Source organism: Mustela nigripes, chromosome 3, assembly GCF_022355385.1.
Source record: "Mustela nigripes isolate SB6536 chromosome 3, MUSNIG.SB6536, whole genome shotgun sequence".
NCBI classification, from domain to species: domain Eukaryota; kingdom Metazoa; phylum Chordata; class Mammalia; order Carnivora; family Mustelidae; genus Mustela; species Mustela nigripes.
Window position 1 is genome coordinate 138,398,251 of NC_081559.1, and position 24,694 is coordinate 138,422,944.

Sequence of the window (24,694 nt, forward strand, 5' to 3'; positions counted from 1 at the left end):
AACCATGAGAGACCGTGGACTCTGAGAAACATATGGAGGGTTTTGGAAGGGAGAGGAGTGGGGGGTTGGGTGAGCCTGGTTGTGGATACTAAGGAGGGCACGTATTGCATGGAGCACTGGGTGTGATGCATAAACAATGAATTTGGAACACTGAAATAATTTTTTTTTTAAAGTGCTTCTTGTAGGCAAGTATACAGTTGGATTTTGGTTTTGATTCAATTTTGGCCTTTAAATTGGGGTGTTCAGGGCGCCTGGATGGCTCAGTGGGTTAAAGCCTCCGCCTTCGGCTCAGGTCATGATCCCAGGGTCCTAGGATCGTGCCCCACAACGGGGGTCTCTGCTCAGCAGGGAGCCTGCTTCCTCCTGACTGCCTCTCTGCCTACTTGAAATCTCTGTCAAATAAATAAATAAATAAATGGGGTGTTTAGAATATTATTTTTTTTTAAAGATTTTATTTATTTATTTATTTGACAGACAGATCACAAGTAGGCAGAGAGGCAGGCAGAGAGAGGAGGAAGCAGGCTCTCCGCGGAGGAAAGAGCCCAATGCGGGGCTCGATCCCAGGACCCTGGGATCATGACCTGAGCCGAAGGCAGAGGCTTTAACCCACTGAGCCACCCAGGCATCTCAGAATATTATTTTTTTTATATTTATATTTATAATGGGGCTACTCATTAAAACATTTCATCTTGCTCATTAAAACATATCTTGCTATTTATATTTGTCCCAGCTCACCTTCTTTCCCTTTTCATGTTGTCGACTTCTGTTGGATTGTTTGGTATGGTCAAATCCTACCTACTTTTCTTCACATATTACATATGACTCTTTGTTTTCCCATTTTGGTGGCTGCTTCATAGTTTACAATATATATCTTTAATTTATCACAGTCTGCCTTTAAGAGATATAATACCACCTAACATAGAACATAGGAGTCTCATAATACACTTCCATTTTTCCATTGGCCTTTAAGCTACTGTTATGCATTTTACTTTTATGTATGCTATAAACCATACAGTACCTTATGAACGTTGACTCTAAACAATTATATTTTGAAGAGATTAAATTAAATGAGAATAAAATTCTACATATTTACCCAAGTAATCATCATTTCTTGTGGGTTTGTTTTTTATTCAACTAGCATCATTTTCCTGCTGTCTAAAGGACAGACTAAAACTTTCGACAGACTAAAACTTTCCTGAAGTAGGAGGAAGGGACAGTGGAGTTAGCACTGAATTTCTTCAGCTTTTCTGTATCTGAAAATGACTTTTTTCATCTTGATTTCCAAAACATATTTTTTTGCCAGATATAGAATTCTAAGGAGATTATTTTTTCATCTGGCAATACTTTAGAGACGCTAGTCCACTGTTCTCTTGTTTATATTATTTCTGACAAGAAATCTAATGTCATCTTTACCTTTATTCCTATGCACAAAACTTAATCATGTCATTTTTTTTTCTCTAACTGCTTATAAGATTTTATTTTTATTACTTGTATTTGGTAATTTCATATGATAGACCTTGGTGTAGTTTCCTTTATATTTCTTATACTTGGTAGCTCATTGAAATTCCTTACGACTTCATCTTCTTTTTTTTTTTTTTTTTAAGATTTTATTTATTTATTTCACAGAGAGACAGCAAAAGAGGGAACACAAGCAGAAGGAGTGGGAGAGGGAAAAGCAGGCTTCCCATGGAGTAGGGAGCCCAATATGGAGCTCGATCCCAGAACCCTGGGCTCATGACCTGAGCCAAAGGCAGTCGCTTAACAAATGAGCCACCCAGGTGCCCCGAGTTTCATCTTAATAAAACTTAATCGGAAAATTTTGGTTCATGGTTTCATCTTAATGAATCATATTTAGAAAGTTTGGGGCCACTGTTTGTGGAAATATGTATTTATGTAACACGTCTCCTTAAGGAAATTTAATTATTTATATATTTGTTTGAAGGTATCCTACAGTTAATTAACGTTTTCTCCCTCTTTCTTCTCCATGTGTTTCTACTGGACGGTTTCTACTGCTATGCCTTCAAATTCATTAATCTTTTTCCTGCAATGTCTAATCTGTCATTTATCTTACCTAGTGTATTTTTTGTCCAGATGTAGTTTTCCTCTTTAAAAGTCTAATATGGATCTTTTTGCATCTTATACATTTCTAACTCTCTGAACGTATGGAATATAATTACAACAAAGAGATTTAACATCCTCTGCTAATTCTACCATCTGTGCCAAATCTGTATCCCTATGATTGATTATTTCCATTATGGGTCATGTTTTTTGGGTACTGTGCATATTTGGGCATCATTAACTGAATGACATGCACTATGAATCTGAACTTGCTGTATGCTGGTATTTCCCACTCCTAGATATCTTCCTGAACTTTATTCTAGGATGCAGTGAAGTGACCTGGAAATACTTTGTTTTCTTGCTTTTATAATTTGTGAATCAATTTCAGAGCAACATCTCCTCAACTAGGGGAATATGCCAAACTCCACACCTCAGTTCTCACTGCCTGTGCCACATCCTGGTAAGTCTCTCAATACAGTAGGTTGGGGCGATTATAGGGCTCTCCTCATTTGTTTCTCACCATTCAGGGATCATTGATCATCACTGCTTCATAAGCAATGTCTTCAGAACTACTGTTTGGAGGGGCGTCTGGGTGCCTCAATAGGTTAAAGCCTCTGCCTTCAGATCAGGTCATGGTCCCAAGGGGATCGAGCCTCGCATCGGGCTCTCTGCTCAGCGGGGAGACTGCTTCCTCCTCTCTCCCTCTCTCTGCCTATTTGTGATCTGTGTCTGTCAAATAAATTAATTAAATTAAAAAAAAAAAAAACTACTGTTTGGAGTACTCTGTTTTGTGAAGCAGGGGACTGTTTCGTGATTATAAATATATAGTCTCTGTTACTACATCTGAGTCAGATGCAGACCATCCTTGTACTTTTAGTCTATTTTTACCTTTATATTCCAAATAAGTTTCTTGACATCATATATTTGAGTATTACTTTTCTAGCCAATCTGAGTATCTTTACTTTTTAACTAGATTGTTTAGACCATTTATATTTCATTTAATTATCTAAAAGGGAAGATTTATATCCACTATTTTGCTATTTTTGTCCCAACTCTTTTTTAAAACAATTTTTTAAAGGATTTCAATTTATTTGAGACCAAGATATACAAAGAGAGAGAAAACATGAGCAGGGGAAAAAGCAGAGGGAGAGGGAGAAGCAGACTCTCCACTGAGCCAGGAGCCACATGCAGGGGTCAATCCCAGGATGCCAGGATCGTGACCCAAGCAGAAAGGCAGATGCCCAACTACCTGAGCCACCCAGGTGCCCTGTCCCACCTCTTATTTATTCTTCTTTTCTTCTTTGCCTACAATCTTTTTTTTGTTTGTTTTTTATTAATTTTTAAATGTTTTTATAAACATATAATATATTCTTATCCCCAGGGGTATAGGTCTGTGAATCGCCAGGTTTACACATTTCACAGCACTCACCATATCACATACCCTCCTCAATGTCCATAACGCCATGACCCTCTCCTGACCCCCTTCCCCACAGCAACCCTCAGACTGTTTTGTGAGAACGAGTCATTACGGCTTGTCTCCCTCCCGATCCCATCTTCTTTCATTTTTTCTTTTCCTACCCCCCAAGCCCCCATGTTGCATCTCCTCTTCCTCATATCAGGGAGATCATATGATAGTTGTCTCTTTCTGATTGACTTATTTCGCTAAGCATAATACCCTCTAGTTCCATCCACGTCATCGCAAATGGCAAGATTTTATTTCTTTTGATGGCTGTATAGTATTCCATTGTGTGTGTGTGTGTGTGTGTGTGTGTTGTGTGTGTGTATCTCACATCTTCTTTATCCATTCATCTGTTGATAGACATCTAGGTTCTTTCCATAGTTTGGCTATTGTGAACACTGCTGCTATAAACATTCGGGTGCATGTGCCCCTTCGGAGCACCACGTTTATATCTTTAGAGTATATACCCAGTAGTGCAATCACTGGGTCATAGGGTAGCTCTATTTTCAGCTTTTTGAGGAACCTCCACGCTGTTTTCCAGAGTGGTTGCACCAGCTTACATTCCCACCAACAGTGCAGGAGGGTTCCCCTTTCTCCACATCCTCGCCAGCACCTGTCATTTCCTGACTTGTTAATTTTAGCCATTCTGACTGGTGTGAGATGGTATCTCATTGTGCTTTGCCTACATTCTTATGGATTGGTTAGTTCTTAATATTTAATTTCATCTCCCCCATAGACTTATAAGTTATTTTTCTTTTTTTTTTATTAAGCATTTGCTCTAAATTATACAAAGCCTACACTCAAATAAATATTGTACCACTTTGTGTACAAGTATAGGCACCTAACGATACTGTATTTCCCTTTCTCCTGTACCATTCTTTATGCTACTGACATTAGTCAATCTATTTCCACGAATGCTAAAAGCCACCAATTCATTGCTATTATCTTTGCTTTAAAAATCTTTTGAAAAGTTTAAAAATGAAGAAAATATCCTTTATTTTTGACATCAGTCAAAATTTTATTATTGACATCAAAATTTATTATTGACATTTTATTTTTGACATCAGTCAATCTATTTCCACGTATGCTGTAAGCCACCAATTCATTGTTATTATCTTTGCTTTAAATATCTCTTGAAAAGTTTAAAAATGAAGAAAATATTTTTTATATTTACCTCATATTTTATCATTTCTTCCACTCTTCATTCCTTTTCACAGATCCAAATTTCCACCTGTTAGTATTTTCCATTTGCCTAAATAACTTCCTTTAAGATTTCTTGCAGTACATGTCTGCTGAAAATAAATTCTCTGACTTTGCTTCTCAAAAGTTGTTTCCAGGGATGCCTGAGTGGCTCAGTTGGTTAAGTGTCTACCTTCAGCTCAGGTCATGATCCCAGAGTCCTGGGATTGAGTTCTGCATCAGGCTCCTTGCTCAGCAGGGAGCCTGCTTCTCCCTCTGCCTTCTGCTCCCCCTGCTTCTATGCATGCTCTCTTCTCTCTCTCTCTCTCACAAATAAATACAATCTTAACCCCCCCCCAAAAAAATAGTTGTTTCCATTGCAAATCATATACCTGGACAAGGGACTGAAATCCAGAAATACATAAAGAGCTCTTACATCTCAATAACAACATAAATCCCAATTTTAAAATGGGCAAGGAACTTGAATAGACATTTCTTCAAAGATGATACATAAATGACCAACAAGCATACGAAAAGATACTTAACATCACTAATCATCACAAAAATACAAATCAAAACCACAACGAAATACCACCTCACTGCATTAGAATGACCATTAACCAACAGAAAAAAAGGGGGGAAGAAACGAAAAAAGAAAATAAGAGGAAAAGAAAAAAAGAAGTATTGGTGAGGCTGTGGTTCCATTTAAATTTCAGAATTATTTGGTCTAGCTTTGTCAAAAATGGCATTTGAATTTTGACAGGGATTGTACTGAATCTGCAGATTGCTTTGGGTGGTATGGACATTTAAATACCAGTTCTTCCAATCCATGAGCATGGTATTTATTTACATTTGTGTCCTCTTCTATTTCTTTCATGGTGTCTTAGTTTTCAATGTATAAATCTTAAACTCCTTGGTTAAATTTATTCTTAGGTACTTCATTTTTTTAATAAAATTATAAATTTTATATTTTTTATTAAAATTTATAATATTAATATAACTATATATAATATGTAACATATATTTTATATTTTATATATAATTATAATATTAATATAATATAATTATAATATATAATATGCTTTCTTAATTACTCTTTCTGATAACTCATTATAGATACTCACAGACTTCTATATGTTGATTTTGTATCCCATTAATTTACTGAATTCATTTATTAGCTGTAACAGGTTTTGGTGAAGTCTTTCAGGTTTTCTATATATAGCATCATGTCATCTTAAGGTGGTGACAGTTTTACTTCTTCCTTTCAAATCTGGATGCCTTTTTATTTCTTTTTCCTACCAAGTGCTGTGGCTATGATTTCCAACACTATGTTGAACAAAAGTGGTAAGAGGGGTAACTTTTTCTCGTTCCTAATCTTAGAGGAAAAACTTTTAGCTCTTGCCACTGAGTATGTTGTTAACTGTGGGTTTACTATATATGGCCTTTGTTATGTTGAGGTACACTCCCTCTGCACCCACTTCACTGAGAGTATTTATCAAAAATATGTGTTGATATTTGTCAAATGCTTTTTCTCCATCTCTAAAGAAGATCATACAACTCTTATTTCATTTTGTTAATGTGCTATATCATGTTGGTTGATTTGTGGATGTTGAAACATCCTTGCATCTCAAATAAATGTCACTTGTTCATGGTTTATTATCCTTTTAATATACTACTGAATTTAGTTTCCTAATATTTTGTTAAGAATTTTTGCATCAATCAGAGAAAGGGGAACCCTACTACACTGTTGGTGGGAACGCAAGCTGGTGCAGCCCCTCTGGAAAAGTCTGGAGGTTCCTCATAATGTTGAAAATAGAGCTACCCTACGACCCAGCAATCACACTACTGGGTATTTACCCTAAAGATACAAATGGAGTGATCTGAAGGGGCATGTGCACCCCTATGTTTATAGCAGCAATGTCCACAATAGCCAAACTATGGAAAGAACCTAGATGTCCATCAACAGATGAATGGACAAAGAAGATGTGGTATATTTATACAATGGAATACTATGCAGCCATCAAAAGAAATGAAATCTTGCCATTTGCATCGATATGGATGGAACTAGAGGGTATTGTGCTGAGCAAAATAAGTCAATCAGAGAAAGACAGTTATCATATGATCTCCCTGATAGAAGGAATTTGAGAAGCAGAGTTGGGGTGTTGGGGGTTAGGGAAGGAGAAAATTAAGTAAGATGGGATCGGGAGGGAGACAAACCATAAGAGACACTTATCTCACAAAACAAACTGAGAGTTGCTGGGGGGAGGTGGATGTGGAGAGGGTGGCTGGGTTATGGACACTGGGGAGGGTATGTGATGTGAGTGCTGTGAAGTGTGTAAGTCTGACAATTCACAGGCCTGTACCCTGGGGCAAATAATACATTACATGTTAACAAAAATAATTAATTAAAAAATAGATGCTCCCCAAAAAAGAATTTTTGCATCAATATTCATTAATGATACTGTCCTGTAATTTTTTTTTTTTTTTTTTTAATTTTAGGTGCAGTCCTTGTCTGGTTTGCTACCAGGGTAATGCCAGCCTCATACAATGAGTTTGGAAGTATTCCCTCTTTATGATTTTGGAAGACTTTGAAAAAAGATAGGTATTAAGTCTTTCTGAATGTTTGATAGAAATCACCAGTGAACCTATCTGGTCTTGGACTTTTGCTTGTTGAGAGGTTTTTGATTACTTATCAATCTCCTTTGTAGTAACTGGTTCATTCATATTTTCTATTTCTTCATGACTCTGTCCTAGATGACTGTATGTTCCTAGGCATTTATCCATTTCCTCTAGGTTGTACAATTTGTTAGCATATAATTCTTGGTGGTCTCCTATGATCCTTTGCACTATGGTGTCAGTTGTACTTTCTCCTCTTTCAATTTCTGATTCTGATTATTAAAACTTTCACTGTTTTCTTGGCTAGTTTAACATAAAGTTTGTCAACTTTATCTTTTCAAAGAACCAGCTCTTAGCTTTATTTTTTTTTTATTGTTTCTCAGTCTCTACTTCAATTATTTCTGCTCTGATCTCTATTATTTCTTTTCTGTTATTAATTCTGAGCTTCGTTTGTTCTTTTTTTCTATCTCCTTCAGGGTAAAGTCAGATTGTTGGGAGATTTTTCTTGTTTCTGGGGGCAGTCCTGTATTACTATAATATTCTCTCTCAGAATTGCTCTCATTGTATCCCAAAGATTTTGATATGCCAAAGTTCTTTTTTTATTTTTTTTAAAGATTTTATTTATTTATTTGACAGAGAGAGATCACAAGTAGGCAGAGAAGCAGGCAGAGAGAGAGGAAGGGAAGCAGGCCCCCTGCTGAGCAGAGAGCCCGATGTGGAACTCGATCCCAGGACCCTGAGATCATGACCTGAGCCAAAGGCAGTGGCATAACCCACTGAGCCACCCAGGCACCCCGATATGCCAGAGTTCTATTTTCATTTATCTCTCAGTATTTCTTTGCTATCTTCAATGACAAATATTTTGAGTTGCATGTCATTTAACCTCCCCATTTTCATGGTTTTTCAAGTTTTCTTGTAATTGATTTCTAGTTTCATACCATTATGATCAGAAAAATCTGCTCAACAGAATTTCAATCTTTTTAAATTTATTGAGGCTTAATTGGTGGCCTAACATGTTATCTACCCTAGACAATACACCGTGTGTACTTGAGAATAATGTATATTGTTGCTTTTGAATGGAATGTTCTGAATATATTAAGTCCATCTGGTATCATTTAAGGATGATGTTTCCTTATTAATTTTCTGTCTGGATGATCTATTCATTGATGGAAGTGGGGTGTTAAACTCCCCTACTATTATTGTATTGCTATCAATTCCTCCATTTCGGTCAGTTAGTATTTGTTTTGTATGTCTTGATGTTCCTATGTTGGATGCATACATATTTATTAAAGCCATGTCTTCTTGTTGGATTGACTCCTTTATCATTATGTAATGCCCTTCCTTGTCTACTGTTACAATTTTTATTTTGAAGTCTTTTTTGTTTGCAGAGTATAGCTATAATAGCTTTCTTTTCTGTTTTCTTTTTTTTTTTCTTTTTTAATAATCTCTACACTCAACATGGGGCTTCACCTCATGACCCTCACTCACATGCTCCACCAACTGAGCCAGCCAGGCACCCCTCCAGGTTTCTTTTCATTCCTGTTTGCATGGAATCGTTTTCTCCATCCCTTCATTTTTAGTCTGTGTATGTTCTTAAACCTGAAGTGAGATTCTCACAGACAGCATAGATAGGTTTTTTTGTTTTTTGTTTTAAATCCATTCAGCTACTGTGTCTTTTGATTGGAGAGTTTAGTCCATTTATAATTACAGTAATTATTTATAAGTACGTACTTATTTCCATTTTATTCATTGTTTTCTGGCTGTCTTCATAGTTCCTCTGGTCCTTTCTTCTTTTCTTTCCTTTGGTTTGATGGCTTTCTTTAATATTATGTTCAGATTCCCTTTTTTGTGTATTTGTTGCAAATTTTTGCTTTATGGTTACCATGAGATTTATACATAACTTACATAACTTACCATACAGAATGGGCTGCTTTGAGTTGATAGCAATTACATTTGAGCACACTCCAAAACATACTTTCTTCAGCCCTGCCCTTATTTTTGATGTCACATTCTCCATCATTTTATGCAGTCCTTAACTATCATAGTTTTAGTTATCTTTACTATTTTTGACTTTTCTTAAGCTTCATACTTGCTTTTATAAGTGATTGATCCTTTTTTTTTTTTTTTTTTTGGGTAGGGACAGGTAAAAAGAGAAAGAGAGAATCTCAAGCAGGCTCCAAACCAAGCCTGATGTGGGTACCTCAATCTCACAACCCTGAGAACATGACCTGAGCCAAAAGCAATAGCAGGATGCTTAAATGACTGGGCCAGGCAGGTACTCCTGATCCCCTACTTTGAATATATATTTATATTTTTTTCTTTCTAGAACCCATATAAAATGAATGTTATCCCACCTGATGCTTTCCCAAGGATCCCTTAAATTATATTCATTTTTTAAAAATTCTTTTTTCTTTTCACTACTGAGTCTAATGAGTTTCATTGCTTTGTCATCAGCTAATCATCAGCTCACTGATCCAATATTCAGCTCATTCAGTCTGCTGTTAAACCCATCTAGTGAAAGAGAGTGCTCTTTCTCTCAAATTTTTAAAAGTCTTAAATATAAAAAGAATTAAATTTTTAAAAATTTTTAAAAAGCATATGCACATTGGCCTTTGTTTATCTTCATTAGAGAATTGTCAATTCAAGTCCTTTGCCCATTTTTCAGTTGGGCTGTTTGTAGTTTTGTTGTTGAGTTGTCAGGGTTTTCGTTCTTAAATTTAGGTCATTGATCCATTTGGAGTTAACAGTTTCATGTGGTGTGAGGTAAGGATCCAAGTTTATCCTTTTGCATGTGGTATCTAGTTGTCCCAAAACTATTTGTTAAGTGATAATCTTTCCGGGCGCCTGGGTGGCTCAGTCAGTTAGGCGTCTGCCTTTGGCTCAGGTCATGATCCCAGGCTCCTGGGATGGAACCCCACTTTGGGCTCCCTACTCAGCAGAAAGCCTGCTTCTCCCTCTCCCTCTTCCCCCTGCTTGTGATCCCTCTCTTGCTGTCTCTGTCAAATAAGTAAATAAAATCTTAAAAAGAAAATTACATTTTCTTATACTGAGTGCTCATGCCATTCTTGTCAAAGATCATTTGTAGATAGATAGATAGATAGATATAATATGTCCTATACAGTAATATCATTTTTATATTAGTTTATGTCTCTCCTCTGGTTTATATGTCTATCCTTATGTCAGTACCACACTGTTTTGACTACTGTAGCTTTATAATGTTTTGAAATGGGGAAATATGAGTCCTCCAGTTCTATTCATTTTCAAGAAGAGAGTTTTCGCTATTTGAGACCACTGCAATTTCATATGAATTTAAGAATCTGCTTTTCCAGTTCTCCAAAAAGGTCACGAGAATTCTGATAAAGATCTCATTTAATTTCTGCCTTGTTTTACATAGTATTGTCAACTCAACAATATTAATTCTTCTAGTCTATAAATACAGAATGTGTTTCCATTTATTTGTCTTCTTTAATTTTTCTCAACAACATTTCATTGTTTTCAGTGTACAAATCTTTCAACTCCTTATGCTTCTGGACAATATTAAATGGAACAATTTTCTTAGTTTCCTTTTCAGACTGTTCACCACTGGTATAATGAAAAACAATTTTATTTTGTGTGTTGGTCTGTAACTAAATTTCTGAATTTATATGTTAATTATAGTGGGTTTTTGTGGATTATTTGGAGTTTTCTATATATGGGATCATGTTGTCTACAAATAGGAATAACTTTACTTCTGCCTTCCTAATTTGGATATTTTCTTTCCCTTGCCTAACTTCTCTGATTGTAAGTCCTACCACAATGTTGAATAGCTGTGTGAAAATAAGTCCCCTTCGGGCACCTGGATGGCTTAGTTGGTTAAGCATCTGCCTTTGGCTCATGTCATGATCCCAGGGTCCCAGGATTGAGCCCCACATCAAGTCTCTGCTCAGTGGGGAGTCTACTTCTGCTCCTCCCCAGCTTGTGCTCTCTCACTCATTCTCTCAAATAAATAAAATCAAGAAAGAAGGAAGGAAGGAAAGTAAAAGAAAATAGGCATGCTTGTCTTGTTCCTGACCATACGGAAAAGTTTTCATTTAGCTGTGGCTATTTCATAAATCCCTTTATCATATTGAAGAATTTGCCTTCTCTTCCTAGTTCTAGAGTGTTTCTATTATAAACAGGTGTTATAGTTTGTCAAAAGTCTTCCATATTAACTGCTGATATTTGCTTGTTTCCCTTCATCCTATTAATGCAGTGTATTACACTGACTGATTTTCCTATGTTGAACTGCCCTGGCTTCCCACCAGGATAAATTCCACTTGGCCATGGTGTATTACCATTTAAATATACTGCTGGATTCCGGGGCACCTAAGTGGCTCAGTCATTAGGTACCTGCCTTCGGCTCAGGTCATAATTCCAGGGTCCTGGGATCAAGCCCCGCATCAGGCTCCCTCCTCAGCGGGAAGCCTACCTTTCCCACTCTCACTCCTCCTGCTTGTGTTCTCTGTATTGCTGTCTCTCTCTCTGTCAAATAAATAAATAAAACCTTAATGAATAAATAAATAAACAAACAAACTGTTGGATTCAGTGTGTTATTTGTGTTTGGTTGAGGATTTTTGCAGCTATACTCATAAGGACTATCAATCTGTAGTTTTTGTATTGTTTCTCATGGTGTCTGGCTTTGGTTTCAGAGTAATGCTGGTCTCATGGAGTTAGGAAGTATTCTCTGTTCTATTATTTTTGGGAAGAGTCTGAGAGGAATTTGTGTTAATTCTTTTTTTTTTTTTAAGATTTTATTTATTTATTTGACAGAGAGAGATCACAAGTAGGCAGAGAGGCAAGGAGAGAGAGAGAGAGGAGGAAGCAGGCTCCCCGCTGAGCAGAGAGCCCAATGCAGGACTCAATCCCAGGACCCCGAGATCACGACCCGAGCCGAAGGCAGCAGCTTAACCCACTGAGCCACCCAGGTGCCCTAATTCTTTTAAATGTTTGGTAGAATTCACCAGTAATGGCATCTGGCCCTGGACTTTGTTTGGGAGGGATTTTTAATTTTTATTACTAATTGCATCTGTTTGGTTATAGATCAGTTCATATTTTCTATTGCTTCTTGAGTCAGTTTTGGTAATCTGTGTTTCTAGGAATTTGTCCATTTAATGCAGGCTATCTGATCTGCTGATACACAGCTGTTATAGTATTCTCTTATAACCATTTTTACTTAACGTCAACAGCAGTATCTCCATATTCATTTCTGATTTTAATTATATGTCTTTGCTTTTTTTTTTCCCCTTTGTTGGTCTAGGTAAAAGTCTGTCAATTTTGTTGATCCTCTCAAAGGACCAACTTTTTTTTTTTTTTTTAATATTTTACTTATTTATTTGACAGAAAGAGAGAGATCACAAGCAGGCAGAGAGGCAGGCAGAGAGAGGAGGAAGCAGGCTCCCCGCTGAGCAGAGAGCCCGATGTGGGGCTCGATCCCGGGACCCTGAGATCATGACCTGAGCTGAAGGCAGAGGCTTTAACCCACTGAGCCACCCAGGCACCCCAAAGGACCAACTTTTAGTTTTGCTGATTCTCAATATTGTTTCCCATACTCTATTTCACTTATCTGCACTTTAATCATTATTTCCTTTCTTTGACTCACTTTGGGTTTAATTTGCTCCTTTTTTCCTAGTTTCCATAAGGTGAAAAATTGGATTTCAGTTCTTCTGAGTTCTTCTTTTTAAACATAGGTATTTACTGGGGCGCCTGGGTGGCTCGGTGGGTTAAGCCTCTGCCTTCACTTCAGGTCATGATCCCAGGGTTCTGGGATCGAGCCCCGCATCAGGCTCTCTACTCAGGAGGGAACCTGCTTCCTCCTCTCTCTGCCTGCTTCTCTGCCTACTTGTGATCTCTGTCTGTCAAATAAATAAAATCTTAAAAAAAAAAAAAAATAGGTATTTACTACTGTAAATTTCTCTCTGAGCACTGCTTTTGCTCTATCTCATTATGTCATGGTATGCTGTGTTTTCATTAGTCTGTAATTAATTTTTTTTTAAGATTTTATTTATTTATTTGACAGAGAGAGATCGCAAATAGGCAGAGAGGCAGGCAGAGAGAGAAGAGGAAGCAGGCTCCCTGCTGAGCAGAGAACCTTATGCAGGGCTCAATCCCAGGATCCTGAGATCATGACCTGAGCCAAAGGCAGTGGCTCAGCCCACTGAGCCACCCAGGCGCCCTGTAATTATTTTCTAATTTTCCCTGTGATTGCTTCTTTGACCCACTGGTTATTTATGAGTGTATTGTTTAATTTCTACAAATTTGTGAGTTTTCCAGTATTCTTATTGACGTCCAGCTCCATTCCACTGTGACTGAAGATACTTTTATGATTTCAGTTATTTAAAATGTACTGAGCTTTTTGTGATCTAACAGATGGACTATCCTTTGTAGGATCTCATGTGCACTTGAAAAAAATGTGTATTCTGCTCTTACTGGGTGTTTTGTGTATGTCTATTAAGTCTAACTGGCTTATAATGCTGTTCAAGTCCTCTATTCCCTTACTGATCTGTCTAGACATTATATCCCTTACTCAAGTGAAACAAGCATTGCAATTTTTGAATGAATGATTAAAACCATAAATTTTATTGTTGAATTCTCAATTGTGCTGCATTCCTCTAATGCTGACTTTATTCTGGTGCACAGTTAATTACCTGGGATCATTTGAAGCCTTCTGAGGACTCTTCCCAATGCCTCATGTATTACAAGGTCTTTAGACTCTGGATAATTTAGACACAAACTATTAATGCCTTGTATAAATTCTGGAAATTGATTTCTTACTCCTTTCCAGTAGTTCATCCCCTGACTTTGAGTAGGCCTTGTCATGCATCTACAGATCAGAACTCAGCCAAAAACTCGAGAAGCACCTCCTACAGATCTCCAGAATGTTTTCATGCTTGAGTGTATTTTTTTACTTACCCATATACTCACCCCTTTTCCCTCAAGTCTCTTCTTTCTGGCAATCTGCCCTGTGATTCTAACCATCTTGGCCTTCCCAAACACTTATCTTTGTTTCCTAATCTCAACAAAAGTGAGCTCTGTTTTAGATCCTCCTCCTTTCACTGCAGCCTATACACAACCTTTAGGCTCTACTGTAAACTGGTATAATAGAAGGGCTTACCTCATGTGTTTCCATTCCCTCAGGGATCAGTCTGATGCCACCTGCCATCCAATGTCTTAAAATCACTGTTTACATATTTGTATGTTCTAAGGTTGTTTTAAGGAGGAAAGGTATATTATATTATAACAAATTACCCCCAACTTAGCATCTTAAAAAACAAGCATTTATTTTTTTCACACAGTTTCTGAGATTCAGCAATCAACCGGCAGCTTAGTTGGGTGGCTCTGGCTCAGGATATCTCATGAGGTTGCAGTCAAGATGTTGATAGGCCAGAGTTTACAGCTGAAAACTTGACAAGGGCTGGAAGATCTGCTTCCAAGAAGACTCAGTCACACACTCTTGGCTATAGGCCTCAGTTCCTTGTTAGCTGTTGGCCTAAATTTCTCACCACATGGGTCTCTCTACGGAGCTATTCACAACATGACAGCTAACTACTCTGAATGAGCAAGAGGTGGAGTGTGGAGAGGGGAGGGGAGCCCAAAGGGACAGAGAAGAAGCAAAAAGCCACAATGTCTTTTATAACCTATCCTTGGAAATGATCCATCACTTCCACCACATTCTATTGGCTATGTGTGAGAGGATTATACAATGGTATAAATGTCAGGAAGCAGGGATCATTAGGGCCATCTTGGAAGTGGGCCACACAGAGGAAAAATCCTGTTAGGTCAACACAGCAGAAAGCCAAAGTCCTTCTTACATAGTTTAAACTCCTTATGTTATCTTTTTAAATCCTCAAACTATAGACTGCATCCTATGGCTTCAAGAGAGATTGGCAGATTGTAGATTCTACTCCACAGCCAGACTTGGGAGATAAAAATAACTAAGAGTAAGTAGCAGCAGCTTTTAAGAGAAAAGAATAGAGTTCTTCATGCCTATGGCAAGAAAGAGGAGAGTACTTATGGCAAACCTGGACTTGAAAAAACGTCCAAGTGCTTTTCATTGCCCCAACAACTACTCTACTCTAATGATTAACTTAAGTGTCTGCCATCCTTTCTCATCAATCTGCAGAGCCAGACAGCAATAACAACAGCAATACTAATAGCAATAGCAATAGCAATAGTGCCAGGGCCAATGTTAAGCATTTTGCCTCAGTTATTAGTTCAATTCACTCCTCACAATAAACCTGTGAGACAGGTATAACTATCTCTTAAATTCTAGGTCTTAGTTTCTTGATAATCCTACCCTAGCTTTATGCTTTACAGTATGTCTTGATACACCATTATTCTTCCTACATAACACCTCGCTCCCTCTTGTCCTATAGAGTTCTCCTACCCTTCTGGCACTGAAACACTGTTTTGTCCTGCCTGTCCTCCCATTCCACTTGAGTCAGGTCTTAAAGATTTCTCTTAGCTCCCACGTTCCCAACAAATACTCTTTCAAAGAAACCATCAGACTACTGAAACGTCTGTTAATCCCCTCCTGCTGGTCTCTCCCAATGCTACAGCTGCCTAATACAGACTTCCCCTTAAACCAGGTAGAACACATGCCCTGTCAGGTCTGCCTCATCAACGAATCCCAAAAACTTTGTCTTATTTCAGTCATTCATTTAAAGATATTATTTCATGGCACACATGCCTTCTTAACTTATGTTTGCTACTGCTTAATGTTAAAATGGATTTCCTTTCCCTGGAAGTTTAAATTAATCACCAGGGAGAAAGGTCCACAATATACCAAGCTCCTACTTAATATAGTACCCTGGAAACATAGGTTCCCACTAGTTATTTGTTGAATAATGAATGCAAAATATAATGATTATAAATACTAGCTCAGAAAACTGTCAAGGGGGTATAATCCAAAAAATTTTATTTACAAATAAAAAGGAAAAGTTACCAGTAAACACATGTAAACAATTCACAAAAAGACAAAACACAAAAGAACAACAAAGAGAAGCAAATCATAAAAAGCAAATTAAAATATCATTTTGAAATACTGAAGATGTGTCTAATAGAATTATTCTAATAGATATAATTTTATATTTTTGGTATTTTAGCATCAAATATCTTTAAAATTTGCATACCCATTTGACCAGTGCTTCCATTTCTAATAATTACTTATAAGAAAATAATGGCCAAAGGAACATAGTTATATGTAAAAAAAAAAAAAAAGAAAAAAATTACTGTGGCACTAACTATAATATAAAATCTGTGCAATAATAAGGGTTTGATTAAACAAATTTTAGTAATTCCAAACTACAAATTATCATTAAGTCACTTCAGAATATTATATAATCCCAATTCTTTAAAGTAACATATATTCACATAAAAATATAACTGCATAGAAAAAAATATCTAAAAGTATACACCCCAAAATGTTAGCAGTGATTATCTCTGTAAAAGAACAATGGAATTATTTCTGATTTTTTTTCCTTATCTCTACTACTTAATTTTTCTACATGAGTAGCACATGGACAGCACACATTTTTAAAAAGCTAAAGTAAAAATGAAAAGTACAATTTAAAGGTAGAAGTGCCATTTCTATTAATAGAACATGAAACATTTCCATGTTCCCTGATAATAATCATGTCAGACAGAATTAATAGCAAGTAAAATATTTCAACAGCCTTGTTTTTAAGTAGTTCTGGGAATACACATGGAAGACTCTATTAGTACTATTTAGGCATCTTAAAACAACAAACAAAAAGACCTCTCAAAAATATAGTACTAATCCAAATGACAGTGTTAAAAATCACACAGTAAAAACCTCAACTGCTTTAAGGTAAGTGTCATCTTCAATCACCTTTTAATGCCTTTTCACATTTATCTTGAAAGCCTACACTCTAATGGGAAAGCAGTCATCACAAAAATGATAAAACATCAATCATTCCTAAGTTTAAGAATTCAATGCGACTTTAAGTTTGGCTGAAGAGAAAGTCTCTAGAATTTCTATTCCAAAATAGATTAATCTTTCCCCTCAGACTTGAACATCTCGGGGGATAAAACTTAGTTGATAATAAGATGGAATCCTGAGGTGAGTAACATGTATGTTACAAGCCAAGCATATATACCTGTAAGCACAGTGTACGATTTCTAGCCAAAGCACAGGGAACTATGTGTGGCCCTGCACACACATAGTTTAGGCCCTATGCTGCCTAAAATTGTTTGTAAGGCCTCATTCAACATGACCAGTAGCACAGACAGTAACTCTTCATTAGGACTAATCTATAATTTTCAATGATGCTGATGGCATAAAATGAATATTCTTTCCACCTCTCTATGGTAGAATATGAAACAAATTATTCTGATTGCACCTGTATAATTAACAGCAGGTTATCCATACATTTAGCATCAACACAAACCTACAACACAGTTTGCAAGTCACATCTCATAAAGCTCCCTCAACGGATCCAATGGGATTTGACTACAACTATGAAAGTACAAAAAGCACTAAGCATAGCACAGCTTTAAGATTCCTTTAAACTACATTTGTAATATCTTTGATGAAAGTAGTATTTATTGCACAAGAAAATTTTCTAGTACAGGGAGAAAATCAAAGAACAACTTTGCATAAGAAAGAGATTTTATGTTAATAGCATCTGATAAAGCAAGCATATGATACCTAAACTGACAACACAATTGTGTGATTATTGTTGAAAAGAATGGAGATCTCCTTGCTTTAGTGACAACCTTAGCACCATCCATCCACTTACTCAGCAAATATATAAAAAACCATACACAACCAGAACTATTCTAGGACCTGGGGAGATTAAAAAACAAAGTCACTACCTTTATGGAGCACATGGTCTAATAAGGAACAGAGATGTTAAGTAAACAATTACACAGTTGAATATAACTGGAAATGTCAGAATGTCATTAAGGGCAGGGTACTATGAGAGCAAATAGTAGGACTGGGAGTCAAGTGAGCCAAACACAGGAGAGGGAAAAAGAGGCCCAGGCAGAGGTAATCTATGCAAAGACCCTACAGCTAGAATGACTTTGCCAATCCAGAAACTGAAATATTTAGATTGGAAGCATTTAGATTGTTTCCTGGGACTCTGTTAATTCTGAGATGTATAAAGACACCCAAGTTAAGAGATCAGTTGGGAACTGCTACATGGGTCTAGAACACAGACTAAGTATGAACTTAGGAGTCATTGGTTTAGAGATGGTGTATGATGCACAGTCACTAGAGTGTACTACGTAGGCAAGGTGAACTGAACAGGTAGGGCCAGGCGTGTATTACTTCCTCAAATCATGCACACACAAGAGTCATTACTCCTTACAATCACATTACTTACTTCTCTCTCAATTTATAAAATCTGAAATAAAACAAAGTATTTTCTAATATTATAATACAATGCCCTATTTGTCCAGAAAGGATAAGATTAAATACATAAAGTTCTTGGAGAAACAGTATGACCTAAGGAAAATACTTTTTTCAGTGAGTCTAAGACATTGTATGCTAAAGTTTATTTAGCAAGGCACTTCCTTCTAACCTTTTCCAGTGCCCTAGAAAAGAAACTTCTTTTAACACACTGATATAACTGCTTCACAAGATTTGTCACTAGAAATTCTTTCGGTCTGCAAAACTGCCACCTACTGAAACTAGATTACAACTGTAAACATGCTGAATACACCAAGTCCTGGAGGGATGTAACATCAAAAAGACCAGACATACCTTGTGCTCTCTGCATACTCAAAAGTTAACAACTTTCAGAACTATTACTATAATCCTTAAACAACCTGTCCTGCACAGTCTCCTGGAATGAATATATAATATGTAATCGCTCTGTTAAGCAGTGGTCAGCAACATGGTTACAGAAAAGCTGGGTTAACATGTTCCACAATGTATGGCCCAAGTACCATATTAAGTAGGACATGCCTTAACACAAACTCACCTGATTTATTTGAAGCATGTTAAAACAATATTGACCAAACTGCTGTATCCCTCACGGCTCCAAAAACTGGAAAATGAAAATGAAGAAATAAAGTTCAACTTAGTTGGTGATCTCAATGATTAGCACTTTAAATACATGTTGATCAAAGTCAAATATAAAACGGAGGAGACCTAGATCAACACAGAACTTCTATGATGATAAACGTGTTTTCTATTTGCACTGTTTAATCCGGTAGCCACTAGCCACAAAGGGCTATTCAACATCTGAAATGTGGCTAATGCAACCAAGAAAGTAAATCTTTACATTTTTTAAAACTTTTCTTTAATGTTAATTTAAATTTAAATAACCCTATGAGACTACTGGCTATCAGAGTGGACAGTGCAGATCTAGGTTGAAGAATGTCTCTTCTGGTTTTACAATTCTAAGACAATTCTAGTGAAAGTGAAGCTATTAAAAATAATCTAAAAATTTCAGATTAATATTTAATATACAGTTCCCTTTCTCTAGTAAGGTTTTAAACAGTTTTGTTTCCAAACTCTATAAGCTAAATTAAGCCTACACATAACTCCTCTAGGTGGTATGGAAGAGTACATAGTTAAGATTACCCAGCTGGATTTTATTCCTGTTTGTGGTTTTGTTTATCATCACTATAAAAAGAGCACACATAAAAAATTTCACATAAAATTTTCAGAAAAAGAAATCACTGTCCTGATACATCCCATTGGTATATTTGGATTTGTTTCCTTCTAGTTCAGATCTCCCCACCATGGCTGTATTTCTTTTCACGTGGTAAATCTCCTCTACACTTAATTTAAAAACAGATACCAAATAAAGGGAGAAAACCCAAATCTATAAATGAACAAATAAATCATGGATTCTTTTTTTTTTTTTTAAGATTTTATTCATTTATTTGACAGGCAGAGATCACAGTAGGCAGAGAGGCAGGCAGAGAACAAGGAGGAAGCAGGCTTCCCGCTGAGCAGGGAGCCTGATGTGGGGCTTGATCGCAAGACCCTGGGATCATGACCTGAGCCAAAGGCAGAATTATCTCTAATCCTTAATTTTCTGATATTGGTATATTAATATAGCATCTTCTTATGTTGTTTACAAGTTATATGTTTTTCCATCCTTTGCTTTCAATCTGCCTATGTCCTTAGATTGAAAGTGGGGGGGGCGCCTGGGTGGCTCAGTGGGTTAAAGCCTCTGCCTTCCGCTCAGGTCATGATCCCAGCGTCCTGGGATCGAGGCCCCCATTGGGCTCTCTGCTCCACGGGGAGCCTGCTTCCTCCTCTCTCTCTCTCTGCCTGCTTCTCTGTCTACTTGTGATCTCTGTCTGTCAAGTAAATAAATAAAATCTTTTAAAAAAATAATAAATAAAAATTAAAATTAAAAATAAAAATAAAAAGTAAGTAAATAAGGGGTGCCTGGGTGGCTCGGTGGATTAGGCCTCTGCCTTTGGCTCAGGTCATGATCCCAGGGTCCTGGGATCGAGCCCCGCATTGGGCTCTCTGCTTTGCAGGGAGCCTGCTTCCTCCTCTCTCTCTGCCTGCCTCTTTGCCTACTTGTGATCTCTGTCAGAAAAATAAAGAAAAAAATCTTTAAAAAAAAAAAAATAAGTAAATAGCGGCGCCTGGGTGGCTCAGTGGGTTAAGCCTCTGCCTTCAGCTCATGATCTCAGGGTCCTGGGATTGAGCCCCACATCAGGCTCTGCTCAGCAGGGGGCCTGCTTCCTCCTTTCTCTCTCTCTGCCTGCCTCTCTGCCTACTTATGATCTCTCTCTGTGTGTCCAATAAATAAATAAAATCTTAAAAAATATATATAAGTAAGTAAATAAATAAATAAAATATTTTATGTGGGTGCCTGGCTGGCATAGTCAGTAAAGCATGCAACTCTCAATCTTGGGATTGTGAGTCAAGCTCCACACTGGACACAGAGCCTACTAAAAAAAATAAGATAAAGAAAAATAAATTATGTATAGATTCCCCCCCAAAATTATCTAAATAGCAACACCACAGTCTCGATAGGCAGCAAAAGAGCTAAATCCAACCACTTGGGTAGAAAATTTTATGCTATGAAACTTTAATATTAAACTTCCTATTAGAAGCAGAGATTCTTAATACACAGACACATACACACACAGAGAGATTCACATACATATACACATATGGCTACCACTTTCTCAAGATGACAAATGAATCAATTAAAAATGAACTGGAAACTTTTCCATATATATTTTATATTTTTTATTTATATTATTTTATACTCATATTTGTATTTTATATATTATAATATAAAATATAAAATATATTTATATATTTCATTTTATATATTTTCTTTTTTATTTATATTTTATTATATTATATATTTATATTATATATATTTCATTTTTTATATATTTGTTTTATTTATATATTTATTTGTATTTTATAGGTTTTATATATTAAATATTTTATATAAAATTATATGTGAATATATTATATATTATATGAAATATGTCCTATATCTTATAACAGAAATATATATATATATATTTATATCACCATCTGTAACAATTTTATATTTTGCAAAAGAATCATATGCTATAGAAATGGCACAAGGCCTGAGGATCACTTAATTTGAATCTTAGTCCAAGCTCTTCAGGAGATTACCTTTTGAGCCTTGGTAAATTACTCTGTGTGTCTTTGAGTCCTCTTTCTTTCTTTCTTAATAAGTCTGTGAAAAGTAAACTAAGATCATTGTGGGAGGCAGCCTCTAGCAAATAGAATACAACAGAAATAATGAGATACCACTCACAATACTGGGTTTCAGAAAGATCACAACTTCCATCTTGGGTGTTTCATGCTCTCATTCTCTCCCCTGTTTGCTCTGAAGGAAACTAGCTGCCATATTGTGTGGTGCCCTTTGGACAGGCCCACATGGCTAAGAGTGGCCTTTGGCCAATAGCCCAAAAGAAAGTGAGTCCTTCAATCCAATACCCCCAAGCAAATGAATCTTGCCAAGAGCTGTATGATTGAGCTTGGAAGCAAATCTTCCCCCAGTCAAACTCTCAGATGAGAACACAGTCCCAGTAATAGCTTACTGCAAACCCAAAAAAGACCTTGATCCACAAGCACCAGATAAGCTGCACCCGTATTTCTAAGCCACAGAAACTGAGATAATAAATGTTTAAGCCTTTACTTTCTGGGATAGTTTGTTATACAACAATAAATAAGACATTCCCATTCACTCTAAATTTCTATAATCCTATGGTGCTTTAGGCATTAATTAACATATCTATGTAGGTCAAAAAAATTAATTCCCTATTTAACATAAGCAAATGAGTTACATTAGAACTTGTAAATGATAAATTATGAAACTTAAACATTGGGACGCCTGGGTGGCTCAGTTGGTTAAGCAGCTGCCTTCGGCTCGGGTCATGATCCCGGCGTCCTGGGATCGAGTCCCACATCGGGCTCCTTGCTCCACGGGGAGCCTGCTTCTCCCTCTGACTCTGCCTGCCACTCTGTCTGCCTGTGCTCGCTCTCGCTCTCTCTCTCTGACTAAATAAATTAAAAAAAAAAAGAAAAAAAAGAAAAAAAGAAACTTAAACATTTACATTTTACTCAAAAGATGAAATCACTAAAGTGTAGGAGTAGTCAAATGGTACTAAAATATACTAGCTATAACTAAAAATACATACTCAACCAATATTCATTTTTTTAACTGAAAAACATTCATTTGGAAGTTAAAATGTGAATAAACCACTAAAAGCATCTCAGTGACTTAGTATCCCTTACTTTCTAGAATTTAACATTATTTAGTAAGCACTCACAAAATCTGAAAAGTCCTATTTTGTATCAATTAATGTAAGCCTCTAAATATAACAAATGCTTATCTACAGACTTGTGTTTCTTCAACTTTAGAGTTTTTTGGGTTTAATTCCAATGTAAGTAACATACAGCATTATATTAGTTTCAGGCATACAATACAGTAGTCCAGCAATTCTATACATCACTCAGTGCTCATAAGTGTTCTCTTAATCCTCTTCACTATTTCATCCACCCACCCCCTTGTTTTCTACAGGTAAGAGTCTGTTTTTTGGTTTGTCTCTTTTTTCTTCCTTTGTTCAACTGTTTTGGTTCTTAAATTCCATGTATGAGTGAAATCATACAGTATCTGTCTTTCTCTGACTGGCTTATTTCACTTAGCACTGTATTCTCTAGATTCATCCATGTTATTACAAATGGCAAGATTTTGTTCATGGTTGAATAATAGTCCACTGTATAAATATACCACATCTTCTTTATCCATTCATCTGTTGATAGACCCTTAGATTGCTTCCATAATTTGGCCATTTTAAGTAACACTGCAATAAATATACAGGTGTTCTTCAATATCAGAATCTGTAACACTAGTGGCTGATTCCAAGAAGTAAGCACAGTAAGATACAAGAGTACATTTTTTAAAGTTCTAATCTTCCAGTATACAAAAGGTAGTTGTAAGAAGAAATAAAAATAAAAGCACCTATTTGCTTAAAATTGACCATACAACTTTAAGTATTCTGTAAGCATCTCTTTTACAATTATAAAGATCTGTATAAATTAAAACATGAAAGAATGTCTATAATAGCACTCTGTGAGGTAACTGGACAATCTTCTGAAGTTCCTCCTTTTTTACCAACAAATTTTATTACATTTACATCAATACAAAAATTATAATTTGCAACCACACTATGGACAATTCAGAATGCCAAGTAGCATGTCTTTAACACCTCCTTTCTCCTTTACAGACATGCCAGATCTACTGTCCTAAATTTAAAACAACTTGATAAAATATCAATAAAATGCAGAACAGTTTTATACTGCCCATGATATCATAAAATCCACCTCTCCTTCTTCTGTCAAAAAAGTTTCCAGCTATAGTTCATTCCAATTACAGCTAAGTACTTTTAGAGAAACCTATTCACATGTCTGAAAAATGCCCTACAGTGATATCCAGTCAGGCACATTAGGACAGGCAGTTCCAGATTCTAAGCTACTAAATGAAAACAGGCAGGGCAGTTTATGGAGAGAGGGCACTACTAACTGTAACATATTTGTTGCTCATGAAGAACTGGAGGTCCAACGTGTATCTAAAATGTACTGCTAACATAATTTGCTGCATTTATTATTACATTTTGCTCAGGTGGTAAGTTGAAAGCTGTACAAAATTCAATCTATAAAATCCTCAACAATTAAACACTGCTTCATAAATTGGCATTATTAATTTATCTATAAATTTTTATATCAGCACCCATCCCACAACTGACAGGTAATCCTCACTTAAATGTCTTGTTTGACAATATAAAAATCAAAAACAGGGCGCCTGGGTGGCTCAGTGGGTTAAGCCGCTGCCTTCGGCTCAGGTCATGATCTCAGGGTCCTGGGATCGAGTCCCGCAT

General features: G+C 36.4%; 1 protein-coding gene across 10 annotated transcripts in view; it reads right to left on the minus strand.

Annotated features, from left to right (window-relative positions):
* Positions 1-24,694, minus strand: part of STAU2 (staufen double-stranded RNA binding protein 2) — a 324,604-nt gene that overhangs the window by 295,140 nt on the left and 4,770 nt on the right. For 8 of the 10 annotated variants that reach the window (XM_059394724.1, XM_059394721.1, XM_059394723.1 and 5 more), the window contains exon 2: positions 19,276-19,341. The exons of 1 other annotated variant lie outside the window; for it this stretch is intronic. In XM_059394724.1, coding sequence (XP_059250707.1) covers positions 19,276-19,293 — 18 coding nt within the window. In that variant the 5' untranslated portion in view covers positions 19,294-19,341. Of the gene's footprint in view, positions 1-19,275; positions 19,342-24,694 lie in introns of those variants that run through there. One more of the 10 variants, XM_059394730.1, reaches the window with a different exon arrangement.